General features: G+C 41.5%; 1 protein-coding gene across 1 annotated transcript; it reads right to left on the bottom strand.

The window, feature by feature from the left end:
• Positions 1 to 761: 761 nt before the first annotated feature.
• wnt3a (wingless-type MMTV integration site family, member 3A) lies at positions 762 to 11,547 on the bottom strand (the record flags this gene model as incomplete). Its single annotated transcript, XM_083889493.1, has 4 exons — positions 762 to 1,241; positions 1,336 to 1,601; positions 6,364 to 6,605; positions 11,456 to 11,547. The coding sequence occupies 4 exons, from the start codon at positions 11,545 to 11,547 to the stop codon at positions 762 to 764; spliced, it is 1,080 nt and encodes a 359-aa protein (XP_083745619.1).
• Positions 11,548 to 12,142: the final 595 nt, after the last annotated feature.

Consider the following 12,142-nt stretch of genomic DNA (forward strand, 5'->3'; position numbering starts at 1 on the left):
GCTTTGCCTGTTGCAACACCCCTGGATGTGGCTCACGTCTACTCTCAGGTAAAGTTAGTCATTTAAAGCAGATATTAACTTGTTAGCTTAAGACGTTGTGAACATGTAAACACATTACAGCACAATACTACATTCACTCAGGTGCAAGTGCATTCTTACCCAACGATCAGTAACTTATTAAGACTAAAAATCAAAGACTCACTCAGACATTGGTAATGTTAGTTTTCAAATAGACTCTACATATACATACTAATAATGTTGAGGAAGTGAATGCATGCTGTTGAGTAACAAATTACATTTCCATTGTTTGCCCCTAAGACTTGAAAGCATTGGCAGTGCTGGACTGTTCTCAACAAAAGTAACTACTTGGTACACAGAAAAAAAAACAAAAAAAAAACACCAATATGGTGTTTGTCATTAAGCTGACAATTCTCCTTTCCTACGTCAGTACATAAAAATAGTTTTGTCATTGCTATAGATATCAACACTGTTGTCATTATTGCCACCGTCGCAGTTCATGTGAGTGAAATGCTTTGTGGTGTAAGCATCTACTGAAGAGTTCCAGTTAATAAAGTCAGAGATTGGCTCTTCTTAGCATCACAGCACAAAACAACAGGGCCGTCATGTCTGCCGCTGGAGTCCACGGACAGGTCAGACATGTTTACAGTCTCTTATAGCTTGTAGAAAAGTTAGTATAATTACTCTTGTGCCAATTGAAGAGTTTAGATTTTGGTAAATAAAATAAAAAAGAAGAAGAAACATCATTTGCAGGTGTGGACGTCATAGACTCGCACACACTCCTGACAGCTCACATAGCAGCACCAGTGAAAAATACAGTGGCACTTCTCCTTTCGCTTCTCAGTCCGAGTGTTGTGACCCCTCCCACAGCACAGAAGGTCGCACCCGTCTATGCCGTGGGACGTCAGGTTGCAGATGCGATCTCGAGTGCCAAAGGAGCCAGTCTCAGGATTAGGGTCACAGAAATTGGGCGAGCTTTCATAATACACCAGGTCACGCTCTGTGGGGGGTTTGAAGTAGTTGAACTTGGCTCTCAGCGTCTCCACCCATCCACGGGACTCCTTATGTTTCTCCACTACCATCTCAGATGCGCTGTCATACTTATCCTTCATGTAGTCACCGATGACTCGGAAGTCTGGCTGAGACCACCAGCACGTCTTGACCTCACAGCTCCCCGAAAGACCATGGCACTTACATTTCAGGAACATGTTCTCATTGAGGGACTTTGGAGGAAAAGGAAAAAAAAACCTATTAATTAAACGTGTCAAAGAAGGAGAAAAGCTGTTCTTCAACAAAAAGAACTAAAAGAAAACTAACCATTCTTCCTGCCTCGTTGTTGTGGCGGTTCATGGCTGAGCGTGCATCAGGGCGATTCTCTCTCGCATCAGCAAACTCTCGGGACACCATGCTCCCAAACTCCACGTCCTCACTACAACCGCCCCATTTCCATCCCTCACCAGGGGGGCCCTTGTGGCGTGTGTCACACCCGCAGATGGTGGCTGAACCATCAGCACAGGCACGGGTCACTGCAAATGCCACTCCCGCTGAGGCAATGGCATGAACAAATGCTGACTCTCGAGTGGCTGAAAGGGGAATTACAAATGTGTTAGAAATATATCACTTGAATTCGGTGACTGGACTTGCTTAGTGAAATTGATGATCAAGAGGTAAAAGCAAGTTCAGTCGCCTATATCTAACCTGCAGGAGACACAATGGTGTGGATGACTTAAAACCATCACAGACATATACATTTTGAAAAACTATAAATGGCTCTAACCAGATTAGAAACACACAAATAGAAATATAGCCTGATGCCAAGTATTATTTGCAACATTACTTCCAGTTCATATAGATATCGACTTTTTTTTGCTACAGTTATATGAGCAATTAGTGCAATTGCTGTGGTGGGCTATGTGTGTTGAGGTCCAATCTACCAAGGTGTACCAGTGTGTAGGTTCAGTCAACCCATACATCAATCGTGCTGTCTCTGAATAAGACCTGAAAGGCCTCTGTGTCTCTGTCTGACATAGCTAAGTGATGACTCAGAGGGATCAGGATCTTCCAGAGAGATGAGAGGAAGAGACGGGACTGACAGGCCTATAATTAAGAGACTCAATTAAGCTTTTGAAAGGTTAGGAAAGGCCTCACACTCATGGGACACCAGTCATAGACACTAAACAGAAATAGGACTGTAGTGTCCAGATATGCAATCCCAAACAACTGGTACAGAAGGGAAGGCCTTGCATGCTTCAGCATATACCTCCCTCTAACAGCGCTCATTATTGCAAGAAGGCTGCCTTGAATATATGTACTTGTATGGTCTTGCACATTCATAAGAAGACACAGCAATCAAGAGAGTGGAAACACCAGGGCTAAACATGGAACAGCGACCAGTGTGGAAGACATTGATCAAGATATAAACAGATATAGTTCAGACAGATCAGGTTCATGTAATTTGTGCAATTTGTGTTGAACATTTCTGTGAAAAAAAGGATTGAAATAGTGAAAGACAGAAAAGAGAGGGAAAGGGCGGGGTATAAAGCGAGAGGGAGTAGGAGCACCTCCCTTGTAGCAGGTTCCAACCAGTTTGAGGACTAAACGGCATTAGAAACAATGATGCAAGAGAAAAGGTCTACTGGCATCCTCCACCACCCACTTAATACTACAAGCATACACACAAGTTTACTAATGTGTACACTAATAAATACATAAACCTCTGCTCTCTTTCCATATTGTTTCACATGAATGTTGCAGTATTTCCCCTGAAGCTGTGGGAACTGAATGCTGTTTGATTTAATGCTGCGTGACTGTCTCGGGTAATTAAGTACAAATCACCATGCATCACATGAAACTGACAACGTATAAGCTTCAAATTTAGAGCGACGAGTGAACTGGAGCAAAACTCTGAGGTGATAGAACTGCGTCAACCTGAGCAAATGTTAGGTAATGACAAAATGGAGCGCATTCCATGTCCTATTAAGTTATTCTGCAGCTAGATTTTGTATAGCCCTGTGTATTACTCATTCAAAACTAGTACATAAATAAATAAATATATATAGTGGACCTAAAATAATGCCTTGGGGACAATGGAAATATAACCTCACCGATGACTGGCAATAATTGCGGAGGGTAAGTGGTAAGAGATGAAAACTAAAGAGGAAAAAAGGATTATCTATGAACAAAGGAAACGGTTTAAGGAAAATGAAATATGTCCTGATCATATAAGTAGGCTTCTAATAAGGATGGGGACTTTCCCATGCTCATCCAGAAGAGTAGTATTGTATTATGATTCAAGTGAATGTGGAAAGTGGTTTGGGGCTTTAGCATCGAGCAGTACTGTTCATAAAGCTCCAAGACTTCTATTAACAGTGCAGAACAGTTCACTGTCGAAACTGAAAGCTTTTGGTCTTTTGCCCTAAAACACCCCCTAAAACCCAATGCCTGCAAAAAACTATGCTTCCAAAAATATTTACGCAATTTGACATATGAATGGTTTTCTCTATATTTACCTTGCCATTGCAAATAAATACTTTACCTCGGTGTGTGGTACTTACCTATACAGTGTAAAAAAAAAACCCTGCTGATATTACATGTTATGCTTGGTATTTCATTGGCGTTAAATACATCTATAGCATTTACTTCACCAGGAAACACCAGCTCTTACAAAATGCCACTGCTTTTCTTAGCTTTATGACCAATTTATGGTATTTAGGGACACTTGCCCTCCAACAATGCTTCTCCACCAAACCTTTCCAGATCCTGGCAGACCAAGTGGTCCCTACAACCTGCTGGGGGGCTGAATCCCCTATTGTGCAGCCACTGTCACGCTGTGTTAGTTCCACAATGGCTGCAGATATTTTATATGAAATTTGCCCTGGCCAGTGATTAGTGGAGACCAAGTTAAGTCATAGCAACAGAGAACTATGCAGTGGCTGGACCCCGCTTGTCGGCAGACGGGGAAATCCCTATTGAAATGGTTTAATAAAACAATCTAAAGGGCGTGTGAATGGGGAAAAGCACTTTTTCTCCTGCTTAATCTCATGGTTGCGAAGATATTGTGCTCTGAGCAGTGCACAGCGGGAAGTGGGGCTAAGGTCCCCCCATCAACTCCATTTAACACACCCCTTCTTTCTTTCTTGCCCCAGAGTTAATGATAAACAGGAGTGCTCGTTTCCCTCCCCCAGCATGGAGAGACATACGTCCCCATGAAAAGCACAGACCTCTTAGCTCATCCTAAAGAGTTACACTTTCTCATCCTCAGGTCGTAGGTCATAACCCACGTACCCTGACCTTCCTGCAGTTAGTTTAGATGAACCTTAATGATTTAGGTCGATCTGTTGTTTGGATACCACAGTATTCAACTTTGCAGTGCCCCCCAACCCACACACACACAGACACATACTTTACATATTATGTAATAGTAATTTCCTGTGACCTTTGTTTTAATTTAATGGTTTCAAGTGGAATAGTGATGATGCATGTCTCTACCTGTTTGGGTGGTAACACCTGTGAAATAGAGACTGTCCACTTTTTAATAGCAATGTTGACCTTAATAATGGTATCATATGACTCATAAAGAGGAGACTGATTACACCCATATACTAGGTAGCTGTTCTGTAAATACCAAGAATGCCAAAAACAGTTCTGGGATTGGCTCTGCAGACTAAGAACACCTGTGCAGATTTTTACCTTTCATCACAGGCAGATTCCAGCAGAGCATGTTTTGACACTTTAGTTAATGTAAATTAATGAGTGCTGACGCAGACTTAGCCTAGAGGTAGGGTTCATGATTTGAGGTGTGGAGTGAGAGAGAGAGAGAGAGAGAGAGAGAGAGAGAGAGAGAGAGAGAGAGAGAGAGACAGAGAGCAGGGATCACACCATGTGTATGGGAGCAGGAACACGCACAAGAGAAAGCATGTGCAAGCATTTGTAAAGACTGGAGTAATTCAAATCTTAATTTTTCAGAAATAATTTTAGGTTCTGTTTATTTAGGTCACAAAAACTTTCACTCCAGTCGTCTCTTCTTTTTTCGGGATCGTAACGGGACTGCTTCTCCCCTATGTTTTTCATTCTTCCACTACTTGGAAAAACAAACAGATGCCTTGGTGATTGTGAGGGGGACTACATGATAGGAACTAATCTGCTGAAGCCAATAAAGGCACCTACTCTTCCTTTCAGCTTTGCCTTCCAAAAAAAGGCAGGAGGAAACTGACATACAACAGTCTGAATCACAGACAAACAGACACCAGTGAGGACAATGGCCCAGTTGCACAGATAAACACCAGCATCAATCAAATCCAATGAAATGGAAGCCCTCTTCTACTAAGCCCTATCAAAGGGCTCTGAGCCCCCGAGTCACTCTCCTTGGCCTCTGACAAAGGCACTTAATCCAGCCACTTTGACCTCTCACATTATTAAGAACCTCAGTGACCTTAATCCAATCAAAATGATTTACTAAAGCCCGGTAGCTGCCTCCTCTTTCCTCTCACTACCCCTGCAATTTAGACTCAGGAGGGGAGGCAACGAGAGATGTGATGGCATTTTGCACCACAAAAGGACTTGGATTGAGAACCCCCATCGTTAGCCACCTAGCCTCTTCTATCAACTGGCTCCAGTTTATTAAAAGCAATTGCCCCAACTAACCTTCAACACCCTGTGTTCACATCAGTCTTCTGCTAAGTAAGTGACAGGTTTAGATCACTCCCCTCAACCCTTGAATAAAGCAACAATGTAGGAAAACACAAAACTGGCCTCTTATCTAAAGCCTTGTTTACTGAACCAAAATTGTCACTTTGGACTAATCCCTTTCAAATATGTATTCCCTTGATTTTCTGTATGTTTGTGTGTGTGTGTATTGTATAATGTACATTCCTACAGCTTGAGCCAATTATTTCATACACACCATATAAAGCATCCACATTTCAACATACTTCTAACAGGTAAAATACATTTTGGAAAACTCCATAACTCTGTTAAAAATCTTTGGTAAAAGGTATGTTGCTCATGGGGAAAGTACAGAAGAACAATCACAGGGGATTTCCTCCTGGAGAAAACTCCAACAAGACAGAACTCACTCGTCTTAATTGTGTACATTATTTCATGCATACAGCTCACTTCAGTCCAAAGTATATTTAAACAAGGATTTGGATGAGCATAATGGATGATTTACATAGGGAAGGCTTGTTTGCTGGTTTATGGCTGAGTAGCACAAATACAAATGCCAAGATGTTGTATTTACCCTTGAAACTACTTGTCTATGGGTCTGACAGAAGCATAGCAGCAAAGGAAGGTCTTAAATGTGTCAAAACGTGAGAGAGAGAAACACTTGTTTGCTGTGCACGTTACCTTTATCTAACACTGGGCCAAAAATGGCCAGATTGTCATTGACTGTGGTGCAGTTCCAGCGTCGGCCTCTGAACTGGTGCTGACACTCCTGGATGCCAATCTTAACACCTTCTGCCACACTGGGCATGATTTCTACGTAGTTCCGGCAGAAACGCAGCTGTTTGGGCACCAAACCTGGGATGCTGCCACACAGAATAGGCTGAGTACCCAGTGAGGAGTACTGGTGGCCCACTGCTAGTGACCTGAAAGAGAAGAGAAGTCACAACGTAAGTGTTTTTTTTTTTCATGATAGCAACTTGTTTTGTTTCATGTCTGTGTCTGTATGTATTGATTTACCACCGCTTAAGTCAAAGTCTGATTTGAAGTCTTCTAAGGGGGATGGTAATTTCATGTCTGTTTGATTGTGTTTATTTGCTGTATCTGATGCTACCATTAGGAGTCCGTCCTTTATCCCTTCAACTACCCTCTCTGCACACACCTGGCCTTTGTGTGCATTGAAATTGCAGCCTTGCTGACAAAGATGCAGGCAGTGTTTCTGTCTAAGATGAAAGTCTACAATGCATCTAGAGGTCTTCATAGACCTTAAGCTGACAACTTGGAAAACTACACCTTGTTATTAACTGTCCACACACTTAACAGGCCTTCAGCTTAGGTTAATAAGAGTGCAAACGTTACACTGAAACTTCAGAGAGTTTATTAAGTGTAACACTGAACCATCCCACCCCACACCCCCTTTCCTTTGAGGAAGGTATTCTGGGATACAACAAGTGCAAACTTGGTTTACTGATTACATCTCTCAGTGTCACTCCTTGTATTGCTTTCTCTTTGCCTTTCCGTCTAATAATGAATTATATCTATCTATCTATCTATCTATCTATCTATCTATCTATCTATCTATCTATCTATCTATCTATCTATCTATCTATCTATCTATCTATCTATCTATTTATGCATCAATCCATCCTCCCTTCCTTCCATCCATCCATCATCTTTGGAATACTTGATTGTTTAATAGCACACCTTCAATTGCTATCTTTGGCAAATGCCCCACAGAGAAGCTACCAAGTGGTCTTCATTCATTTTACATCCACTGTCTGTTAAATAAACACTGACAGCAGAGGTCTGATGATTGTGCCCTGAGAGGTATGGACTCCACAGCAACAACTGTAGCGTTTGCACAAAGTCAGGGGCAGCAGGTGTGCAGGACTTTTAGCTCACTCTCTGTTGACCTGAGTGTTGTTCAGGTACTAATCACAAGAAGATTACCCAAAACTCCAGACACTGACCTGAGGCTGACTCCTTTAAAACCTCACGACCCAAGAAGACAAGATCTACTGAGCTAAATGAACCTTGGCTCATGGCTCCTAATGACCTCCACCACGTTGACCCCAAACACCTCAGTTATGTACCAAAACATTTCATTTTTAAGATCCTGTTTTAAGTATGTCAGCCAGGTGTTTACTGTAAGTGTGAATCAGCCTTCCATTATTCTTGTAAGTGACCTTTACGCCGACATCCCCAAGCAAATGTGTCACACTGGTTTCAACAGAATTTCTTGTCTAATTTCTACACACGAGATCCACGCTAATTAATCACGATGAGGCATCTACTAAGCAAGCAATGACAAGCTGGAAATGATTCCAGGGGAAATTACTTTAGTTTATAGTCTGTCTGCAGTAAACACAGACCTGACCTCAGTTTGGACCTCACTGATCCATCATTCTCCAAAGAAACCACATCCAAAACTAGTGAAGACTAAGTTGCTCTAAACGGCAGCAAACAGTGCAGGGCAGTTGCATTGACATTATCGAGGATATTAATTTACAGTATATTTATCACAATCATTTATCATGTAGCTTGGACACAATTAGAAGTTCTGTGCTGAATCTAACTTGAAAGCAAACTTATCCAGATGTTGGCAGATTTAAAAATGTTCAGCAACAAAACTGCTTGTGTGAATGATGTGAATTAAGTGAAACTGAGAATGAGTCACACTTTCTTCTATATCGTCATCAATGGTGTGAATTAAAAACACCTTTTCTGAATGACACCATGTCTTCTCAAAACCCAGGAATGCACTGATGACCAATCGTTGTCCACATTTAATGGACAGAATGTCAGGAAGGTCTATTTGTTTAATGTTATCTGTAATGTATGTTTTACTAGCTGATCCGTTCCTTTAAATTGTGTCTTGTAAGCCCACTTTGGCTGGGCACATTTTCTGCATATGACAGAAAATAAAGGATAATCAATCAAGCAATCAATCAATGATGGATAATGATTGTTTATGAAGACTGATGGGAGGTGAAAACACTTGCTGTCAGTCTAATCGTGAACATCCTGTGCTTCCTTTTTTCCTCTGCAGCAGGTAATGGCGCCTGTCTCATGGCATATTTGTCAACTTAATTTGAAGGAAAGACCTTTGCCTTCGTCAAAGACCAAATGCGTCACAACAGCAGAAACCGACTTTTCCCGAGGCGAGAAAAAGCCGAAAGTCATGTTATTAGGAACCAGTCTGTGGTGAGTCTGATATAGTAGTCAGCAGTACTACGCTTGTGAGGAGCCTTTTTAAATACATTTCTGGTGGGTCACCCTTGTGTTTCACAGACCCAACATGAGTCAATGTGCTAAAGTTGCTTCACTCGTGCTTGTTTCTGTGTCTGTCTCAGTGTGGCTGAGTAATCCATGCCACATCTTCCTGTGTTAAGAAATGGCCTGGTAGAGAAGGCAGGGCATGTTCCAGGGGATGATTTATGATTTTTTAAGAAGCTACTGCATTAAGAGCAGTGTTGTTAGAAACCAACTCCAACAAATATTCAAACACAGCAATTAGAAGTTTATGTGTTCTGAGGGTTTTAGGCATCCATTCAGCTCGCGCTGCCTCAATCTCCCTAATTCCTTTCTGAGAAACGAATTTCTCATCCGACCAGCTGCCCTCCGTTGTAAAGAAGCAGGATTCACCACATTTGTAAAGATCCATGTTGTCAAGTGAACAATCGAGTGAAAACTGTTACAAATAAATACTTAGGAATAACATATATCATATAATTTTTTTGTCTCAGCACAGACTTTCCCCCTGTCATCTAAGTGCATCCAGTGCAGGTTTAATGCATATTTCAGCAAGCCCAAGCAGGGTACCTTAGAATTACCACTTTACCTGTGGGCCCTCGGGCCTTGGAGCCGACTTTGACATCAAGAGACTATGTTTGGGAAAAGGAATGTGCGGCAAGCTTTCACCTCCAGGTATTTATCTTCTAAGGTGGGGTGGACTAGTGAAGGGGGTGGTGGGGTGGTGTCTGCAGCCAGGCTATGTTATGGCAGGTCGAAAAGAGACAGACATGAATGTGTCTTGGAGCAGATCAGGTACCCCCCGACAACTGCTGTGGCACACAGGTTGTGCATGATGCTGCTCCAGTGGCCACTTGAAGCCAAATTTGGCAGCAAACCATTCCCAGTTGCTTTTACACAGAAGCTGTTTGCAAGGGAGTGACAATGCAGGCACATTGAGCTCAACCCAGAAGGAACCAGGTTATTTGCCTTTGGATGAGTTGCCATGTAACAAAGATTGCATTATCAATCGTGCATGAAAAAAGACAAAAAAAAAACCCCCAAAACACTCCAGCAACTTATTACCTAAAAAAATAGACCTGAAATGTACACGAGCTGCAGTATATCTTCAGTTGCGTATAGCGATGATGCAGGCACCTTATTCCTGTCATGTTTACCTGACACTTTCTTTGCTGCTGCACTGTTCAAACAGTGACCTGACCCACCCTCCAAAAATCCAAGCATCAACACACAAAATAGTTGTTGACTTGCTGCAGGGTTTCTGTTATGACTGAATGGAAATCTGCTTTCCATCATGTCATTCATAACTGGCTGCACACAAAGGAAAATAAAACTAAAACGACATGCTCTACATATAGTGAATAATACACGGTGGATCAAACAATTTGGGCATGCATTCATTCCCTGTGTCCATTAAACCCAGGAGTGAACTGATTTGGGTCTTTTATTTATTTTTTAGCCAATGAGAGCCCCGCTGTTACATCAGGATTTCCTTCCAGCTGAGCATGTAATTAGTTTCAAATCAGTAATACCACCAGGGGACCCATTAAGAGATTCCCATTAGGGTACACTCAAAGTCGTAGCAAACCCAAATAGTGAAGGATTTGTTCAACATAAAATGCTCAAATGTGTTAAAACTGACATGGATTAAGCAACAAAAAAGGAAACTAACCAAAGAAGTTGTTAATCAAACTCTGCCTTTCGCTTGAACTTAAATATGAGGGATAATAAGGCGTTTGCGGCAGTTTATTTCAAAAGCTCATTAAGTGTGATGAATTCTAAATTAAGCATACAGTAATTATAAAAAAAAAAATAATCTGGTGCAGAAAATAAATTAGCTGATTAATTTGCTGCAGATTTACATGTTTAAATGTAGTTAAATATTCAGTTATGTTTAGTTACAAGTGAATGTGTCAATAATCATTCTACTGGGACATATTAGAATATTAAGATGAGCATATGAGAAGTAGATTAAATCCTAAAGTTTTCATCCATGTACACTCCAACACACACACACACACACACACACACACACACACACACACACACACACACACACACACACATTCACATTCACAGTGTATGTGCACACTAGCACACACACAAGCACGCAAACTTTGCACCTGTTGCACTCTGAATGTGAAAATGTCCCAACGCTCATGATTCTTCCTACACTTGTCCTAAACATAAAAGAATATATGATTTTCTTCAATTATAAAAATGTACATTCACCAGAGTTACAAAACATTAATAGCACTTCATATACAATATTTGACACACGTACATCATGTAAGCGGCTGTAAGAATAAATAAATAATAATAATAAAAAAAGACCGGGTGAGTTTCAGCATCAGTTCCCCCAGAATCAGTCCCGCGGCTGTCACAAACCAAATCGTCACGAAAACCGACTCAAAGTGACGCACAACAGGCGGACCATCATGACACTTTCCACTGTTTAAACATAAAACACAACATGTGTCGCCTTTAGTCAGGCGGGCACGAGTAGAATGGAAATGAAACTTACCACCAGATGGGATAACTAGCCATGACACGCGTGAGCCCGCAGAGCAACAGGAAACATCCAAGGTATATCATCCTTAAAGTTTCGCAAAACATCTCCCGCAGAATGTCTACATGCGCGCTCACGGGCGCGCACAGGGATTTGAACTGAAGAGCAAAAAAAAAAAAAAAAGAAAAAAAAAAGGAAGCGAACAAATAAAAAATAAACAAACAAACAAACAAAACAAAACAAAAAAGCCGATTCTGCACTGATTGGTTATTTTTTATTCCTATCTATCTTTCGCGACGTCTCGTGGCAGAAGTGTGGAGGCAAACATTAAAAGTTAAAAGGTGCTGCTGCTGCTGCTTTAGGACCCAATCAGCAGGTATTGCCACAGGCTGAATTCTGATGATATGTTCCCTCTGTAGCTCAGTCACAGCAGTTTGAACTCAAGACAATTTAAAGATGTGTTTTAGTGCTCATTGGGAATTGGTCCGCATTAGCATGCAGTGTGTGTGTGATATATAATGTTGTTTAAAGGAGAGAGAGGGAGGGTCCGAGAGGTTTTAAATAGACATCGGAACCCCCGTGGATTGCGTAGCTATAACAACCTGTCCGGATTTCACTCCCTGGCTTGAAGCTTCTAAAATGCAGAAATAAATATGTGTGAATTGCCTGAGACCATTATTAACGTCTCCCCTCCTTTATCTT

This window comes from Microchirus variegatus (genome assembly GCF_963457635.1).
Source record: "Microchirus variegatus genome assembly, chromosome: 5".
NCBI classification, from domain to species: domain Eukaryota; kingdom Metazoa; phylum Chordata; class Actinopteri; order Pleuronectiformes; family Soleidae; genus Microchirus; species Microchirus variegatus.